Raw genomic sequence first — 17,802 nt, 5'->3', positions numbered from 1 at the left:
AAATATTTATTATTTACATTCATGCGAATTATTTACAGCATACCAAATGGAAATAAACTTTAACCATGTCTGAGCGAATGATAATGCTTTTAGGAACACTCGTGTATTTAGAGATTCGAATTTGTAACAATTTCTGTTGTACGTAGCGTCGGACGTGGCTCGAGAGTTTATGTTTTCAAACTTCGCATGTTTCTGCTCTTACGAATCTGTAATAAATGGAAAAGAAGGTATGACCGAAGGTGATTGCGTTTACGTGGATGTTTCTCGTAATTTTCAAGTTAACACTATTATCTACGCCACGCTTGCAGGATCTTAAAGAACTGAACACACTCCAAAAAGTGGAGCATGAATTGCAGCAATATTACACTTTGTTACGATTAATGAGGGGTGATTTGGAAAAAATGATAAACAACTTCAGATCGTTAAATGGTATGCAGTTTTATTTATTACTTTGTTAATTGAACGAACGGAGTCTAACACGAAAAAAAATACGCTTTGTTTGTGTATTTTAATCTTAAAAGTAGTTTAAATCACATTGTAGTTAGAAAGAATAGCCACTTTATTTGTTAAGGCTGTAACGCATGTTTTTATGTACAAAGCATATCGAAGCACACATTTTAAAATGTTTCTTTCAGAGGAGTAAGCGTGTAAGCTTGTGAAGACATAATTGAGCTGTGCATATAATTCTAAAGTGGCAAAATGGCAACTGACGATAATGAAGAGGACACTTTGTTAGGCTCCACGTCGCATATTTCTTCTAATTCCGCCGTGTTTTTACGAAGGAAATCTCTCTGTAAGCAAAATGCACAGTCTCCTACTTTATCAGAAAACAATGACGATGAAGAGCGTTCGGCTCGGCGCCGTGAGATGAATGTCACCACGACGTCGACAAAGAATGTGACTACGAATGCGAAACGACATTCTTTCGGGCTTGGCTTCATAGCGCGCCTGCCGGTGCCTGAGATAACGGATCGTATATCTCAATGTATAAAACTCAGCGCCGAGAACAAGATTAATATTAAGAATGCGTTCAGCCTCGACATCATTGATTTTATGACTTATATGATTAAGAAAGAAGACGCTAACATGTCTAGTTTGCAAGTAGCCAGTACATCCTTAGACGTGAGCTCTAAAATCTACGGATACCGCGTGGATGGCATCCATACGGAATTAATGAAAATGGTTGCTGGGTCTGATAAAAACGCAGATGACATTGGAACTGATGATCAGCAGAAGGATATGAACGCTACACAAGGGAACCAAGAAAATGGTTTAGAAAAGACAGGAAAGAAGAGGAAGAAAAGAAATAGGCAGCAGATTTTCAGTACTGTGAGCGGCCTAAAAGGGACAGTGGAAGCAATAAAACCTTTGTTCTCGATGATGGAAGATGCAGATTCGCAGACCACAGATGCATTATATCAAGTGGTGCTACCAAATCATGCAAACTCCAAGTTTTATTTGCATTTCTATAATGACGTCATTGTTGATACTGTAGAACATAATGCAGATATGAAAAACATGGAAGTAAGTATCCCAGAGATAGGTGACCTCTCCGGGCTGGAATTCTGCCCACCTTTAGCTAATTTTGAATTTCATGGTTGGAGCAGTGACGATAAAAAGGAAGAAGATGAGCAGGCGCAACCGGGAGAAACCAACGAAAATAGATTTCAATTTGATTTGAATGGTAGTTTGCCATCGGATGATGAAACGTTTCACGCCGATATGAATTACCCCGATGAGCCGCCCGAAGCAGGCGCTGGGGACGCATGTGCCGAAGCGCGGAAACCAGTAGAAAAAATTGTAGATTTCTGTAAAATTGTGATCGATACTGGCGCAGCAAAAGTGTCTGAATATTCTTTCCTGCAGAAAAGCACGAACGTGCATTGGGCTGGCCCATCTCACTGGAAGATAAGTAACTGTAAGACATTGTTTGGGGGAAGTAAAGTCATAGAGACTTGCCATCAAGAACGGGTAAAAAAAAGGAAAGAGATAGAAATCATTTATGACGAAGATAGACGAGAAGCCATAAAGCGAAAGTTTGCTTTGAGTAAAGCTACAAGATCGGCGGAGGCTAAAACTGCCAAACTGGAATGGTACGAAGAAACTCTCACGCTGCCACGAGATATGCATTACACGATTATGTCCTCTTCTAAGCTTTACCGTCACGAATTGTTAACCGTAAGATTAGAAAACAAGGATCAGTTAGATGTTACTGATTTGGCCGATGGCATAGAGGATTATAACTACAATAATGACAATGACACGTCAGACTATTGTCCTAATATTGATAACGACGATTACGGAGCAAACGAAGATGATAATGATCAGGAAGCTGATGGATTTGAGGACGGTGCACCAGGAACGCATATGATCTTCACTGGAGATAATCTAGTTTCTGTTCCGAAGTTGACAAATAAAATATGTATCGCGTACAGCGTTCGCGCAAAAAGAATTGATATGCGGCAATTGAAGAAGTCTATTTGGAAAGGCCTGATTTCAAACGGCAATAAAGAAGATCTAAACATAGAAGTCGCTGTAGAACAAGCATCGCAAAATGAAATGAACGGAACTAAATGTTTTAGTGAAATTTATAAAGCATTGCCGGATACGTTAACAAAGACTAACGTAGATGCATTAAGTTTCCCTATTTCCTTTGTATCATTGTTACATTTGGCAAATGAAAAAATATTAAAACTGGAAACTTTTCCCGATATGTCTGACATTATTATAGCCACGAATTAAGCATATCTGTATTTTAGTTAGTCCGGTGAATTGTAATATGTTACATTATTATTAATTACTTGTAAATAATTGCCTCGACTATTGTATACATGCGAGTTATAGTTTTATACTTTTTCAAAGAAATATATAATAAACAGATCCTAGAAATGTATGTTGTTATTTATGTTACTCTTTCCCGATAATTTAGCGCGTGACATGATGCAATTAAGAAATGTATTCAAATATATAGTTGCTTAGAAAATAATCATCATTTTTCCAGATATTGAAGCTGAACACACCACAAGAAAAACCAAACTACCTGATACATAGGATCAACGGGGACATAAAAATAAAATTGAGCAAGATTTTGTCTCCGACATTTGTATAAAGTTGTAATACATTTCATTTATACAAAATCATTCAGTTGTTCGTTATATATTTATACTAGTCAGCAGTAACCTATATGTCCATAAAATCGTATCTTCCCTCTATTTCGTAAGTCTTCATAGTGTTAAAAAATTATCGTCAATGATTCGCATTGCAAGACAAATGGTCGAACATGATTCTAACGCATTGGTGCTCTCTAAAACCTATCGGGGAACGTGTTTTTCATCGTTCTTATCGAAAGATATCAAACATTCCGATCGTGAATGGAGAGACAAAGAGTGCAAAATGCAGTGAAAATGCCCAGGGACCAAAAACAGAAATCGATGCCAATAAGGCAAAGAAACCCGAATTAAAGGATTGCGATTTCTTTCTACCAGATCGCAAAGGTGATGTAAAAGTCTGTATAATTGGAGGAGACCAGGCATCGATTCACACGGCAGTTCTCTTAAAACAGTCCCGAATGATAAAAACTGTGAATTTGTTAGATACAAAAGATTCAATGGCTGGCAACATTTTGGACGCCAGTCATATCGACACGTCTACTCGTATAAAGTACTTCAAGAGAAAGCATATAAAGAAGGCCCTCAAAGATGTACGTTTCCATTATCTTTTTCTCTCATTATACCCTAGGGTGGCTCTTATTTACTTAATTCTTGTACTTGCAAGAAAGGCATAAGTTTCGTGCTGCACGTGCAATAAAGATGCAAACTGAACTTTGAACCCTCGCGGAAACGCACAAAGTTGCAACCCGGGACTTTAGGTTCACAGGGTTGATAATTCATGCAACATTGTTGAAAAATTGTCATTTGCAACTTTGTTACATTTTCGTGGGGCGCTGAATAATTTACCATATTTTGCGGAATCATAAGGCAGCTAATTCCTAAGTTTAGAGCCAGTGATTAGTAGAGAAATGGGGCCGTCCTTAAATTACGTAAGGGTAGTTTTGGCGATTTCCACCCCCTCCTCCTCCCCCAGTATAAGAATTCGAAGATTTGATATTGCAACCCCCTCCTTACGTAATATTTTATATAATTCATTTAACTCGGTTTCGGGAAATTTAAACTAAAACTACTTTTCTGGAACATTAATGATAGAATTTGTATTTATTGAAAATTAGATTAAATAATATTACGTAAGACGCTACCTGACTCACCCTCCCCCTTGTAATAAAACGTAAAAAATTCGCGACACCCTCTCCCCCCCCCCAAAGCCTTGCGTAATTTAAGGACGACCCCAAAGTGTGTTGTGTGAATTGTGACGTGGATGCGAGTGTAGCAGTGATAAGTAGCATGGTAATAGTGTAGCAATGAGATTGGAGTATTGTGAGAATGGCGGTGCAGTGCCGCGTGAGTAGCATGTAAATAGTGTAGGAATGGTGTGGAGACTGTGCGAGAGTAGTGTGCGAATATTCTTGAAGTGGTGTAAAACTGGTATGGCAATGGTGTTGAAATACAGTGAGTAGTGAGTAGTGTGATTGGTGTAGGCGTGATGTGAACAGTGAGTGAGGTAGTAACTTGTGTAGTAATTTGGGGTATGGTATATATAAAAAATAGGAGACTGGACTATCAATAATTTGAAAAATATATATTCACTGGAATGAATTTAAATGGAGCATCGCGTACATGTTAATTGAATACGATCGATACCCATTAACTGATATCATCTGCAGACGAACATTATCGCTCTGATGGATGAAACCGACACAAACACAACAGATCTAAGCCCCAAGGCTCAAATTGAAGCTGCGGCAGCGTACGTACACGAAATGGCCGCACACATGGTACACTGCTGTTCAGAGTCTTTGGTAGCTGTTTTCACCCGGCCAGTTACAGCTACTGTTCCCATGGTGTCGGAGGTCTATAAACTCTCTGGATGGTGGGACCCAGATAGAATCATCGGCTCCACTGCCCTCGATCGTATGCGAGTGGAAGCAATAACAGCCAGCCTTTTAGATCTGAATCCTGCGTTCTTATCGATCCCCATGGTCGGCGGAGCAGACCCGTACACCATTGTACCTCTTTTATCGCGGACCACTCCAATCAACCAATTCACCCGCGTACGAGCGTACAGTCATTCTGACTAAACTTTCCTGTGGAAATAAATATTGACCGAGTAGTATTGATCGAACGGTTATTGCATGTCGCACGATAAGACTTGGGCGCAAACATTCCCAAATACCGATCGATCACTCGACAGGTTCTGTTTCGTGTACAACTGTACATACATAGATGTTCCTGGTTATCCGATATTCTGTCAATATCTACTCGTTTTATGTTCGCACGGAATTGCTTTAACTTGTATCCAAACGTTTTACACGCATAATAAAGAAAAAATGTTATTTACAGGCGCAACAAGAGACGATGTTGCAGTCGTTGCGCGGGGCAGACCAACAAATGGCAAATATCAATTACAGAGGCCCGATATTATCCGCAGGAGCAGCCGCTGCTAAGTTAATTCTCTCGCTTGCCGAGGGGCTTAGCGGATTTGAAAACGTCATCACCTCTGCCTACGTGAGATCAAACATTTTGCCGGTCTGTCGATTTTTCACGAGCGAGTTACAGCTCGGCGCCGGCGGTGTGCAAAAGAATTTCGGCCTGCCGAAAATGTCAGCATCGGAAGTGCTGATGGTGGAACAAGCGATCCCGTTCATTAATCAGCACACTGACATAGCTATAAAAGCGATTCAGTCCAATAGACGCACCACACTGAAAACTGCATAACATTTTTCCACATAAAAATTGTATAATTTAGTGAAATATACTGTACTGTGCCAAAATATGCCTGGTCTTTTTTATTATCCCTTGATAAGCGCCAATTCAATTACGATTTAATCAACGGAAAGAGATAAGCATTTAGCTGTGAAACGCATATTTTGCTGTAGGTACTTCATAAGAATAGTAACGTTAACATATCGATTTTTCTAGGCGATCGAGCGCGCACGTAACTTCTATTTGTGTATTTACTAAAACATTACGAGCATATGCTGAGTTACGTGTAAGTTTTTACCAATATAATACTTTGCAGAAAAAAAGGCAGGGGCTAACGTTCATATCGCTCTTTGCATTCCCTTCTTTATCGATGCGGGAAACGAACGGTTCTCCGAACAAAGTGTTCGTCGGTTCGTGACTCAGTTCGGCTTGCAGTTCAAACGGATCAACGATTGCGATTCCGGTTGATTCGCGGACAGGCAACGTCTGCGGGGCGGTTGTGTCGGGTCTACGCGGCTCGTTACAGTGCGCGATCTCGTGCGAACGGTACTGACGCGATCCAGAATAATATTTCCACGCTCGATTGGTTCGCTCGCGTGAAAGTGACAAGCGAAAACAGGGATCCTCGACATCTGTTGATTCGCCGATACGTTTTCGCGTTCGCGCCGGCCGAGGCTAACAGAATTTCTGTCCGCGGTACAATCGCGAATCGCTCGCTATTGCCGTACGAAAAGTGTTTACCTATAGATTACCAAATCTATAAATATCGGAACAAAACCGCGGAGGGATTTAAATTTGGGTCGCACGAGTACACGTAGATACCACCCGGCTAGGCTATTTTAAAATTCCACGAATCTCTTGTTTTGACTTTGACACCTTGCGTACGCAGAGCTTTATCTTCGCCGAACGACAGATACCTCGTCTCGTAGACGGCTCTGTCAGAATACCGACAATATGGGGATAATATTGTCACGATTTCGCGTAAGTGTGTGTCAGTATTTACAAGAATAATATCACGGATGTCTTGCGCGTTTTTGAGGTTAACGTTCTGCCATATCATCCTACTCTGCTGTGCATTTAGGAATTAATAAGTAGCCATGCCCGTCTATGGCGCGCCAGGAACCGTTAGCTCGTAAGATTTTACGTTCCCTTGATAACAAGATTAAATCGAAATAAAGATACGGGTTTACGGTTGACAGGCTTTCGAGGTTAGGCGCAAAGATAAGAACGGTTTAAACGAGCTTAGGGAACAGTAACATATGTGCTTTCTTTTAAGAAGTGCGTCACCCGAAAATTTATAGTTCTGTATCTTCTGATTCAGTATTTACCAATAACTCGATCCAGCTGCGAGCCCTAACGTTCAATGATTAATCAAAAATGACTTGTAATTTATGCAGTAGAATTATCATGCGGCGCAAAATTACCATTCAATGACATTTCACCCATCCTATTTGAATTCCTCATTGCTGAACCAAAAAGACATGAAAATATATTAGTATGCAATATTGTTCGCCGATCGATACCTTTATATAAAGTATTTTCTTTTAAGAAGCTGCAGAAAATGCTCTATGTAAGATATACATACTTTTTTGAAGAACTAAAAGAACTGAAGACATGATGCGATGAGCTGGCACTGAGTATGAAAAGCTGTGACTTAACATTCTGTGCATGTAGTTATAAGCTTGTATTTTAATTACTATTCTATGAACATGCCTGATTCACAATGATGAATTCATTTGAATTTTATAATTGAATTTGGTTTCCTTCAACGTATAATTTCTGATCGTGTAAACTATTGTATGTAAAATGTAATAAATGTTGGCAAAAGGCTAATGGGCTATATGATATGACAATATTTCACCGTTTTACCTTGCAGAAAAAGAGAACGACTATTGAAATTTTAGAAGACCTCGATTCGGTAAGAAGTTTATGTTCTTCTAAAGAAATTACAGCATAAGGGTGCAAGCACTGTAACGAATGTTTCTCTTAACAGAAAATTAAAGAGATAGAAAGATATGGGCACACGACGGAGCAGAGGCATAAAAAGATTGTCGGGACCCTTATCCTTTACAGCGTTATACTGTATATTGTAACAGCATTCGTATTTTATTTCTACTTCTTCCCTGCATCATTGTACAATCAAATATTTTATATCATTCCACTGTTGATCTTCCCAATTCTGTAAGTACATTATCTTCGCACCAGGCGCATTCATTGTTCTGAAATAGTCGCATAATCTAATTTTATTACCACAGAATACTTCTTACGAAAAAGATGGTCACATGGTATTACAAACGTAAAATCTCTGAGAATCAAGAGAAATTGAGTACAATGCATACGGAGAAAAAGAAAATTCTAGATGAAGTTACTGAAACTGAAACGTATAAGAAGGCTAAAGAAATTCTATTAAAGTTTGCTCCAGATCAGTTAAAAATGACACCTGTAAGTAAGATGAAAGATATTGTTTAAAACGTCCGCTATTCCAGTTTTTCATTATTTCTATTACTCTATGTGTTTCCCATTCATATTTGTTTCGATTAACCATGTTTCTTTTCTTTATTTTGCAGTTATCTCCGCAGGTTTGTAGTTTATGCGAATTGAATTTTTTCCACCTAAAGAGATCGATGTATCTGTGTACGCGCGCACGTATTCGTTTGCGCACAGAAAGTTAATAAAAGTAGTAGAGACGGCGACGATAACAGTTATAGTAAAAAGAAACTTTCATTTTAGCAAACTTATAAAATGTCAACACCAACAGAAACACCTCAACGTTCTAATATACCACGAGGTGTAATGTCCCCATTGCCTAGTTCTGGAGAACTGAGAAGACGAGTAGTGACAAGTAAAAATCAACCACTAAATGTGCAAAGTGGTATGGCCACTAACACTGACCTTGTCCCAGTTGGCTTAGCTCCCATTCAGAATCCAACAGTTACTCCTTTCCAGAGTGGTATTAGATCAGTTAATACTCCAGCTATGGGTTGTCGTTAGTATCGTTAGGAGTACAATTATTAATTTTATTTCTTTTTATTAAAAAAGTATTTTCATTCCTTTATGTGTTAAAAAATATCTTACGTATTCATTAAGTATATAAGTTACGTAATTCTTACATAAGTACGATATTTTCCTTGATTTTCATTTATGAAAAACGTATATGCTTTTTAATAACGAAAAATAATACGCCATAGATATAAAATTTACGTGAAAGAATTATAAAATTATCTGTGTAACAGGAACGCCTTTACCCCGCCCGGTATTACCTCGGCAAAGGAATTACTTAGACCGATTAATCGACTATATAATGGGTGATGGTCCATCCAACAGGTATGCGCTAATCTGTCGGCAATGCGAGTCGCATAATGGAATGGCTTTGAAAGAAGAATTTGAATATTTCGGTAAACATTTGTCATAAACTACGAAGAAGAGTTGAGTATGAAGACTAAATCGCGACTCAAATGTTTAAAGTATATGTGTTCTTCTCTTTTAGGATTCAGATGTTGTTATTGCAACTTCTGGAATCCAGCAAGAAAACAGAAACCTTCTGCTCCGAAAATCATGTTCGATGCACACCACAGTTCATTATCTTCGAATACTCCGGAACATATATCTGCTGCTTCAAACATAGAGCCACTGAAACATGCACAAATCGAGTCGTCAAGCCCATCGGATACAGGTTCGAGAACATTTGCCAGACCTTTTATTTCCCGCAACTATTCATAATTAATACAATTAATTTACAGACTCGGACATTGAAGTAGTCCAGAGAACAACGGAGGTATCGGAAGATTCTGAACATGACTGTAAAGACGAGACGAAAAAGGAATGTGGTAAGTGATGATTTTATCGAGCACTTTCGTAATTCAACTGTTTTCTGATCTGAAACGACAGCAGTTATAGATGAACCCGATGGTACAAAATCCGATTCAAAAGAAGAGGAGAAACGCGAAGAAAGTGTTGAAAAAATGGGTATCGAGGAAACCTTCTTCTAACAAGGATAAATTCTGATGGGACTCGCGACGCGAAACTATTTGTTACGAAGTGTACTACCATTGACGTGTAGTATATAAGTGTATAGGTAAATATATATAGCAGGAACGTAAATACTATATTACTTAAGTATCTTTTGAAAAGGCAAATATTGTACTGAACAATACGCGGTAATATGGTATTAACATAAGCTATATAAATACTATTTTCTCGTATCTCGAATGAACAGAGTCATTCCGAATTGTTCTTATCTAATTCTTGTTAGGATTTTGCGTAACTGCAAAATGAAACAAAATGATCGCAAGTACTTACGGAAGATATCGTTGAACGGATATCTTGTTGAACCTCTTCAAGCAATGTTTGTTTCATCTACCCGTTACCCGCAAAATCGCGAGATTTTGTAATATATCGACGAACTTTCAGAAATCGTTTATTCTTGTAAAGATCGCAAATTATCTAAAGCATTATACAAAAAAAATCCCTCGTTGAAAAGTGTAGTCAATAATATTTTATGCAAGACTGCTTATATTGTCAATAGAGAGCATTAGTATTTATATTAGGAGAAATCGTTACTCTTACTTTTCTCTCTAGGAAGTTCCAATAAACTTAATCTTTCTTGGCATTTCATATGTCACACGTTTTTTTTCACAATTTTATCAGGTACATCATTTATGTCCTCGTAAAACGCTGAAGAATTATGAATTGCGTGCTCGACCATATCGTAGACTACGTACACTTTTGATATCGCAATATTGCGTGGGAGATATGGATTTCTTTACATTCATATTTATGTAGAAGGAGAATAAGGAAGGAAAAGCGACATTCCTTCCACTAAACAGTCTTCTGTTACACTCTTTTTTTAATATAAGTAGTATTGTGATAATATGTATTTTGTGCCCTACTAATATGTGTCGAAAACGAATCAGTGGTTCGATCAAACGCCAGGCGAAATCTGTGTTCAATGAAACACGCAATAATTACAATCGACTTTTAATTTATACTCAACTGAAGAAGCAAAGCCATGAAAATAATCCTCTCTTTTAGAAACAATTGTATTGTTTTACCCCCGAATACTTTCATTTAAACCAGTGCTTAAAGCGTAGTATTTGATGTAAAACTTAATGTGATTAAAACTTTGTATTTATATAGAGATCAAAGCTGTTTGAATAATTGTTAAAGGAAATATACTTTTGAATAAAACCACGCGAATATTACATTTCCCTCAATAGTAATAAGTGATGGATAAAGAAACGAACGTGTACATACGTGATTTGCGCGTAACGACACCGATAAAATGTCCCTGATTTTTTTTAAACTTCAAACTCTGTTATGAGCACTTCACTAGCCACGATTATCGAGCTGGGCCTCGGTCGTTACCAAATAAAACCCGCCACTTTTCCGGTCGCATCGCGCAGCCAATTGCGGATGCTGATTTAACGAAATATTCGCGCCCTGCGTTCTTAAAAGTGCAGAACTATGCTCGCTCGAGCACGCGTGTGAATTGGTCTCAGTTTACATGGTAAAAATAGTGCTCTGCCGCCGACGGACTATCGTTCGAGGTAAATCTAACGATTTTTTCGACATCGTTCCGCAATGACGATAAAAGAGCGCGAATATCGCGAGAGGAATAACCAACGTATCTTTCTGTGCGAATCGTATCGTGTGATATGATTTATTGTCAACGATGAGCGTGTGAAATGTTTGCGCCTCGACGTTCTTTATTCGCGGAATTCACCATGCACGATAACGACATAAAGTATCGTACACGATCGTAAATAAACTCGAAATCTATTAACTCGGTCGTACTGAGACCTGTGCCGAACGTGTCGCGATACCTAAGCTCGAATAACGAAGAAAATAATTGTCGATCGCATTGCTGCAAGTATTCTTCGACCACCTCTGGTGGGCGCCATAACAACGTCCATTTGTCTGTGACAATTATTGTGGGATAAGTGTTTTTAGGTTCATAGAATCACACCACATTCGTGAACTATTATCCGTTGGACGGGAAATTTCGTTAATTCTCCATTCGCGCACGTTAAGTGGGACATTTTCATTGAAAATCATAGCACGTCCGAGAGTATATTAGGCGGGGCGGACTTCGTTAGCCCGGTATCAAACACGTGCGATTGTATTCCGTAGAATAAGCTTTCAATTTATATGTTACAGCGGAATTCGGGTCGCTCGACAATGAGAAATATGTTCGATCTTTTTTAATAACTAACGGTACAATACAAATGGGTAACATGCAATTTTACTCGTTATAGACCAATAAACATGCCGGAATTGACTGAACTCGACAAAGCCGCAAGCTCCGAACCTACCAAGGTCGAAGCTGCGGCAGCAGGATCTGGGACTGACTCAGACTCCGACGATACTCTGCCAGAGTTGGACGATGCGGGTGCTGGAGGCACCGTCGGCTTTCCAGGAACGACCGTGACTGGTCTCCCCATCGATATGGTTTCCAAAGCTAAACAGAGCCGTGGGGAGAAAAAGGCTAGGAAGCTGATGAGCAAACTAGGATTGAAGCCTGTACGCTGGATAGATTTGCATGTTTATTGTATTAATGCTTTATGGAAAAAATGAGTACTCTAATTTTTCTTTGATCTCCTGCAGGTTCAAGGGGTCAACAGAGTAACTATACGCAAATCAAAGAATATACTCTTTGTAATCAATAAACCAGATGTGTTGAAGAATCCAGCCTCTGATACTTACATAGTATTCGGAGAAGCCAAGGTAATACTTGCGCGTCGTATCCGTGTATTGTATACTTATGATTTCACGCTTTCCAGCAAATGATGATCCACTATTGTTTCGCAAATGTACCAGAAATACTTTGTTGAGAAATTCCTTGGCAGACTGATATTTAGCAAATAGTTCTCCCTTTCAAACAGCCGCTTCGTTATTCGCGTCTTACAAACAGAGAAATTCAATTTCAGATCGAGGATCTGAGTCAACAAGCCCAAGTAGCAGCGGCCGAGAAGTTCAAGGAACCACCAGTGATTCCAGCAACCGAAGCCGGCGGCAGTACCACGGTAAGATGGATTCTGTGACTCGCAATAGGAAACAATATCGATCTCGTACATTTCATTCGTATCTTATCTTCCAACTTCGTGTCGTTATAGGTTGTTGCGCCTATACAAGAAGAGTCGGAAGAAGAAGTCGATGAAACAGGCGTCGAGGAGAAGGACATTGATTTAGTAATGTGTCAAGCCAATGTGTCTCGAGGGAAAGCCATTAAAGCTCTCAAAAATAATCAGAATGACATTGTCAATGCTATTATGGTAAGTGGTCGTACAGGGATTCAGTGCTTCATTTCAGAGCGCTAAATGATGATTCATAATATGGTTTCGTAATTTTCATTCAGAATTGAAACATGTTGCTAATCTTGGCAGACTGATAAAACCTTTTCTACAGTATAGACGCCATTGTGTGCAGGTTCAACGAAATTCACTCTGTTTCTTCGTCTTTCAGGAATTGACAATGTGATGAAGCTGCGTAACAGTAGGGTGCGCTACGTCGTAGCTCGCATTTGTGAGGTCATCTTATTTTATCATCTGCATCACCAGGAAAAACATCATCCTTCTTTTTGTCTCATTGCATTGAAAGGATAAGCTCGAATACAGAAAGACCAGAGTTTGCACTGAGACTATTATGCTTGTCTCAAAAAAAAAATCCACATGTATATACATAATTCATATGAAAAAAAAATAAATATACTAAGGACACTACCTTGCTTGTGTTTTCGTTGGCCACCAATCTTGTCACGTGATGAAACAAACACAGAAGTCTAAAACTTCAATAATTTCTTCGTCGGCAACGTAGAAACCTGCATAAGACAAAATACCTACAGAGCATTTTATGGAAGTTCAAGAAACTTCACCTAACAGAGCACAGATGGCAGCACATAGTATATTCCACAAATATCCACCCTTGCAAAAGCAACCCTTCTTTCAAACGTGTATTGGAGCACTTTGGAACGATGGAAGAAAGAAGGAACGCACTCGATTGATTAACCAACAATAGGGAATAGATCTATAACCGCAGCAACAAGTTCCTAGTAAGAAAAAGAAACTAGTACACGGTAGAGCAAAAGGGGAACAGTAATGATTTTTCTAAAAGAATTTCCATCTGGTAGGGAGGGGTTAACGATCATCACCATATTTCCTTTGTCACGCATGAACGTTCGTGATCTCATCGGTCCACGATGGAAGCACAGGGTGATACGTCGCGAGGCCAGTGTTGCGGCGAAAGTTTTATAAGCCGTTTCGCACACGTGTCGCGACGGTACACCGCCACGAGGGGCTGGAAAAACTGCGATATTAGAGCGCGGCCGTGCCATCCTCTCTATTCGCTCGGGAATCCGCTAATATTTGAGATTTCGGTCTCGTATATGACGCTACCCACGGTGACATCTGGCAAGGATCTTAAGGCGCTTTATTGCCGGCGAGGAGCGTTCGCAATATTGTCACGTAATAAAGGACCGCTGCGAAGGAAACACCTGCGGGAACCGGGTATAATCGAATTTCCAATTCGACGGACTCTGCGGTCCATGCAGGTCCCTTTCACCATCACGACGGAATGATGTAGAAACGATAAACAGTGGGGACAGAATTTCTTGATAACTAACACATAAAACCGAGCCTTTTTCAAACCACACTATATAGATCTACCCCATTTGCAAAAGCGTTATCGCCCTTCTTAAAATTCACGCTACAAATCTGTCCCCATAGCCCGAGATTTGAATGGTCAGCCGTGTTATACACTCTCTTAAAAAGGGGCTCTTCGGAGACGGAGGACAGGTCCCCGCGGGTTAAGGAACCGGATGGCCGCGGGAGCGGAATAAAAATAGTGAAGAATAAAAAGGGAGTTGGGAGGAAAGGGGGAGAGGTCCGCGGCAGTCGATCCATCTGCGGCGTGTCTGATTGTTCCCTTAACGATCGACTGACAGCGAAGACGTATGTCGGTGCCATCAGATAATGCATCCGGCCGGCGTCGATGTGCGCGCGGCGCGGCGGGCCCCGCTACGCGTAAGCGTTTTGTAAACGCTTCGCACGTCCCCGTTCCTTCGGCGACATCTTCATAAACTTGCTCACAAAGAGACTGTCATGTCGCGTCATGCCCCCACGAACAGGGATGGGGGCCCGAGCAGGGGACCGTTCGCGTTCCCTCGGAACTGATATTCGGTCAACTCTTTCAGAATATCAAAGCACACGCGCGATTTCTAAGCCATCGATTTGAGTGAAGGCGGATTTTTTAGGAAAAAGGCCCGGGTGGCAAATGATGTGCGGGGCCCATTTTTTCGGGACAATGAAGAGGAGGTAGTTTAGTACAAACAACAGAAAGTAAATAAATAAACATCTGAAATTGCTGTCTTCATCGCGAAACAGAAGTTTATAACACAGAAAACACCAAAAATAGCTACACAAAATCATTTGATAAATCGATGGGAAGAAACATGTAACGGAGTTCCTACATCTAACTGTTTCTGACCGACTCGGGTAAGGAAGGAAGAGTCGTAGCAGGCTGCGGATATACGTTTTATTGCGCGCACATATTTCAACTGTACCAGGGATAAAAAATCAGATACGTAAACATTCTTTTGTATCTCGATTTTTCGCCAACTTTTAGGGTCTCCTACTCCACTGTGCGTTCGTTAAATCCGCCGCTGGCTTCGAGCGATAAGTAGGAACTGGAAGCGTTGCGATGGAAGAGTTTCGTGACTCCAATTAAACGATAGAAGAGTTATGAATTGAACGACCCAGGTGGTTCTGGGCTCGACAACTCTTCGCTGGTACATTTGCCGGTGATTTAGGGATTAGGCGAACTCAGAGACGAACTTTGGATCGTTGCTAAACGCTGCATGCGATCGACGCGCGAGTAGGTTCGCAGCCGCGCAAACGAGCTCCGAACTCCTGGTGAACTTTACGTAGCCCAGGGTACATCCAATTCGTCAAATTGACGTTCGCGCGTTGCTGTCGCCGTTAATCAGCCGCTGACGTCGTATGAACACGTCTGCCTTCAGCGAGTGTACGCGTTGCCGCATCGGGGCCCGCTGGCGTGCAACTTTGACGCGCTACTTTTAAATCGGATTGACGAGCGTTCACCTTTAACGAGCCGGTTTGCATAAACCGACGGACATTCCGCGATTCCACCGTCGCGAGGTTAATTTAGTTCGTGTAACTGGCTAGCCGACCGATGATACATACTGGTTCCTCCATTTACGACGAGCGAGGACGAGGCGACGCCTCCTAACGCGCGGAAGAAAGCGAAGAGTAAGAGTCCTGGCAGGTGTTGTGGTTCAGGAGCTTGATAAGGTAAATGGTAATCGTGGGCCGAGGTGTAACGGAGCAAGATGAAGAAGAGCGAGAAATCAGCCAGGGGATAATGGTAAATCAGGTATAGATGTAGACGGAAGAAAAAGCGAGGAAGGAATAAACGTTCGAGAAAATGAGGGAGTGTATTAACGGGAGGGGAAACAAATTCCTTTCCCGAAAACGTATTTCCTTTACGCTCCATCTTTTCCTGTTAATCTTACACCGCCTGAATTAATCCTTCGCCCCTATTACACACTCCCGCTTCGTTCGCGGGAGAAGACGGCAAAGGCCGAGAGGCGCGGTAAAGGGAAGCGAAAATCGCGAGGGAAGAAGAACGGGAGGGAAAAAGAAGGAAGGCGCGAGAGGAGAAGAAAAGATCCATCGAGCCATGTGGCAGGCGCAAACGGTGTGAGTAATGGCGTCGACCAATCGCTTCCAGCTCTAAAACACGAACTTGCCTCTTATCCATCTCTCACTCTCACTCTCTCTCTCTCTCTCACCTTTCCATTCTCATCCCTCGTCCACCCCCTCTCTCCCTCTCTCTTTCACCGATGCGTATAATAACGAGCGAGCTATCATCAACCAGGATCATTATCATCGATCGATCGATGGCCTTCGTCCACCTCCGCTTTCCTTCTCTTCTTTTTCCCCCCTCCGTGTCCTGGTCCGAGAGCGTCGCGCTGATCCCCCGATAAGTGGCGTGCATCCAGGGATGAAAGGAACCGTGGCGGGATGGCCGAGGATGGGGGGGGGGGAGGGGCGCGGAGGTTTAATGACGAAATTATACCGGCAGCGTAACCTTGGGTGTCCATGAAGACGTAATATTTTTCTGGTGTCCGCAAACGATCGTTTACCTTCGATGATCGCCGCGCGTGATTTCGTGCCGTACGAAAAACGATGACACACGCGTGCGTGCCCGGGGATTTCCGTCGGGCATGGATCCTCCGTTGACCCTCTGGGGCACGCTCGTCCCCTCGAATTAAGCAATGAAATTATCCGTACGCTCGCCGCCGCGCCGCGGCCACGCTGAATATTTACCGCACCCTCGAAAACGCCCGATAAATATTAATACGCGCGGCCGAGAGATATCGGGGCATCCACTAAAGGCGTAGCATCGTTCCGTCGGTTTCGAGCATACGTTGTTTCTCTTTGCGCTTGCTATTCGTTTCCTCTTCAGCAGCGAGCGAGCTGAGCAGGCAATGATATCGAGACCGGCCGATGATCCCAGCGGTTTAGCCTTTTATTTTTTAACTGCGAGTGCATGCGTGCTGCTCGGTTATAGTTGGGAGGCCTCAGACTTAACGGATACTTCGGCTGATTAAGGTAAACGGTCCGGACTGTCGAGTGCACGTTTGTAGAAATCTGACGTTCCCGAGGCCGAGGTGTGACGAATTCTCGCCGATTCGAGGATAAGAACTATCGTCTTAGGTTTCTACGTAGTCGTGCTTCTTATACTCGCGGAACGCAATAGCTGATTAATAATTCGGCCGACAAGAGGGAACGGGGTAAAACAGCGAAGCTTTCGTTGCGCTTAATTCGATCGTTGAAACGCGAAGTAGCGCTGTCTTAATTGCATTATTGGCTAAGGTTCTTTGCGGAAACGGGGGCAACCAGGTAGTAAGAGGGTAAGAAGCAGCGTTAAGGCTTCTCGTAAATGGCTGCCAATGATTCACAGAGATAAA

The 17,802-nt window shown here is 41.5% G+C and overlaps 4 protein-coding genes and 1 long non-coding RNA gene across 8 annotated transcripts; 4 read left to right on the top strand and 1 right to left on the bottom strand.

Annotated features, from left to right (window-relative positions):
* The first annotated feature begins 73 nt into the window (after positions 1-73).
* Positions 74-2,893, top strand: LOC143369340 (condensin complex subunit 2). The gene is made up of 3 exons (XM_076813153.1): positions 74-227; positions 309-429; positions 636-2,893. The coding sequence occupies exon 3, from the start codon at positions 700-702 to the stop codon at positions 2,740-2,742; it is 2,043 nt and encodes a 680-aa protein (XP_076669268.1). The 5' UTR covers positions 74-227; positions 309-429; positions 636-699; the 3' UTR covers positions 2,743-2,893.
* On the top strand, positions 652-6,797 carry LOC143369341 (malate dehydrogenase, mitochondrial). 3 transcript variants are annotated; one of them, XM_076813155.1, is made up of 4 exons: positions 652-793; positions 3,002-3,700; positions 4,778-5,164; positions 5,454-6,797. In XM_076813155.1, exons 2-4 carry the CDS (start codon positions 3,281-3,283, stop codon positions 5,826-5,828), a joined length of 1,182 nt encoding a protein of 393 aa, XP_076669270.1. In that variant the 5' UTR covers positions 652-793; positions 3,002-3,280; the 3' UTR covers positions 5,829-6,797. The 3 variants fall into 3 exon arrangements, with proteins under 3 accessions (XP_076669270.1, XP_076669271.1, XP_076669272.1); XM_076813156.1 differs by lacking the exons at positions 652-793; positions 3,002-3,700 and adding an exon at positions 4,397-4,454; XM_076813157.1 differs by lacking the exons at positions 652-793; positions 3,002-3,700 and adding an exon at positions 4,502-4,639.
* LOC143369345 (uncharacterized) lies at positions 4,678-5,456 on the bottom strand. Its single transcript, XR_013085381.1, has 2 exons — positions 5,333-5,456; positions 4,678-5,197 (listed from the first exon to the last, which is right to left on the bottom strand). It is a non-coding gene; the product is annotated as an uncharacterized LOC143369345 (long non-coding RNA).
* On the top strand, positions 6,289-11,003 carry Lnpk (zinc-ribbon metal-binding protein lunapark). The gene is made up of 10 exons (XM_076813161.1): positions 6,289-6,797; positions 7,693-7,734; positions 7,810-7,997; positions 8,072-8,258; positions 8,384-8,395; positions 8,547-8,802; positions 9,050-9,211; positions 9,304-9,489; positions 9,557-9,643; positions 9,705-11,003. The coding sequence occupies exons 1-10, from the start codon at positions 6,771-6,773 to the stop codon at positions 9,803-9,805; spliced, it is 1,248 nt and encodes a 415-aa protein (XP_076669276.1). The 5' UTR covers positions 6,289-6,770; the 3' UTR covers positions 9,806-11,003.
* Positions 11,004-11,225: 222 nt separating this feature from the next.
* Nacalpha (nascent polypeptide associated complex protein alpha subunit) lies at positions 11,226-13,534 on the top strand. Of its 2 annotated transcripts, none has more exons than XM_076813158.1 (6): positions 11,226-11,362; positions 12,071-12,335; positions 12,420-12,539; positions 12,743-12,838; positions 12,929-13,087; positions 13,278-13,534. In XM_076813158.1, exons 2-6 carry the CDS (start codon positions 12,081-12,083, stop codon positions 13,290-13,292), a joined length of 645 nt encoding a protein of 214 aa, XP_076669273.1. In that variant the 5' UTR covers positions 11,226-11,362; positions 12,071-12,080; the 3' UTR covers positions 13,293-13,534. The 2 variants fall into 2 exon arrangements, with proteins under 2 accessions (XP_076669273.1, XP_076669274.1); XM_076813159.1 differs by lacking the exon at positions 11,226-11,362 and adding an exon at positions 11,802-11,915.
* The last annotated feature ends 4,268 nt before the right edge of the window (positions 13,535-17,802 follow it).

This window comes from Andrena cerasifolii, chromosome 5 (genome assembly GCF_050908995.1).
Source record: "Andrena cerasifolii isolate SP2316 chromosome 5, iyAndCera1_principal, whole genome shotgun sequence".
Lineage (NCBI taxonomy): Eukaryota > Metazoa > Arthropoda > Insecta > Hymenoptera > Andrenidae > Andrena > Andrena cerasifolii.
The sequence above is the reverse complement of the archived record's forward strand: the minus strand, read 5'-3'. Positions and strand labels throughout refer to the sequence as shown.

Coding starts and splice junctions, on each gene's coding strand:
- Lnpk (XM_076813161.1), top strand. CDS start 6,771: ATGGGGATAATATTGTCACGATTTCGC. Junction 6,798..7,692: donor TAATATTGTCACGATTTCGC/GTAAGTGTGTGT, acceptor TTTACCTTGCAG/AAAAAGAGAACGACTATTGA. Junction 8,803..9,049: donor TACTCCAGCTATGGGTTGTC/GTTAGTATCGTT, acceptor TCTGTGTAACAG/GAACGCCTTTACCCCGCCCG.
- LOC143369341 (XM_076813155.1), top strand. CDS start 3,281: ATGATTCTAACGCATTGGTGCTCTCTAAAACCTATCGGGGAACGTGTT. Junction 3,701..4,777: donor TAAAGAAGGCCCTCAAAGAT/GTACGTTTCCAT, acceptor TATCATCTGCAG/ACGAACATTATCGCTCTGAT. Junction 5,165..5,453: donor CAATCAACCAATTCACCCGC/GTACGAGCGTAC, acceptor TGTTATTTACAG/GCGCAACAAGAGACGATGTT.
- LOC143369340 (XM_076813153.1), top strand. CDS start 700: ATGGCAACTGACGATAATGAAGAGGACACTTTGTTAGGCTCCACGTCG.
- Nacalpha (XM_076813158.1), top strand. CDS start 12,081: ATGCCGGAATTGACTGAACTCGACAAAGCCGCAAGCTCCGAACCTACC. Junction 12,336..12,419: donor GCAAACTAGGATTGAAGCCT/GTACGCTGGATA, acceptor GATCTCCTGCAG/GTTCAAGGGGTCAACAGAGT. Junction 12,540..12,742: donor TAGTATTCGGAGAAGCCAAG/GTAATACTTGCG, acceptor ATTCAATTTCAG/ATCGAGGATCTGAGTCAACA.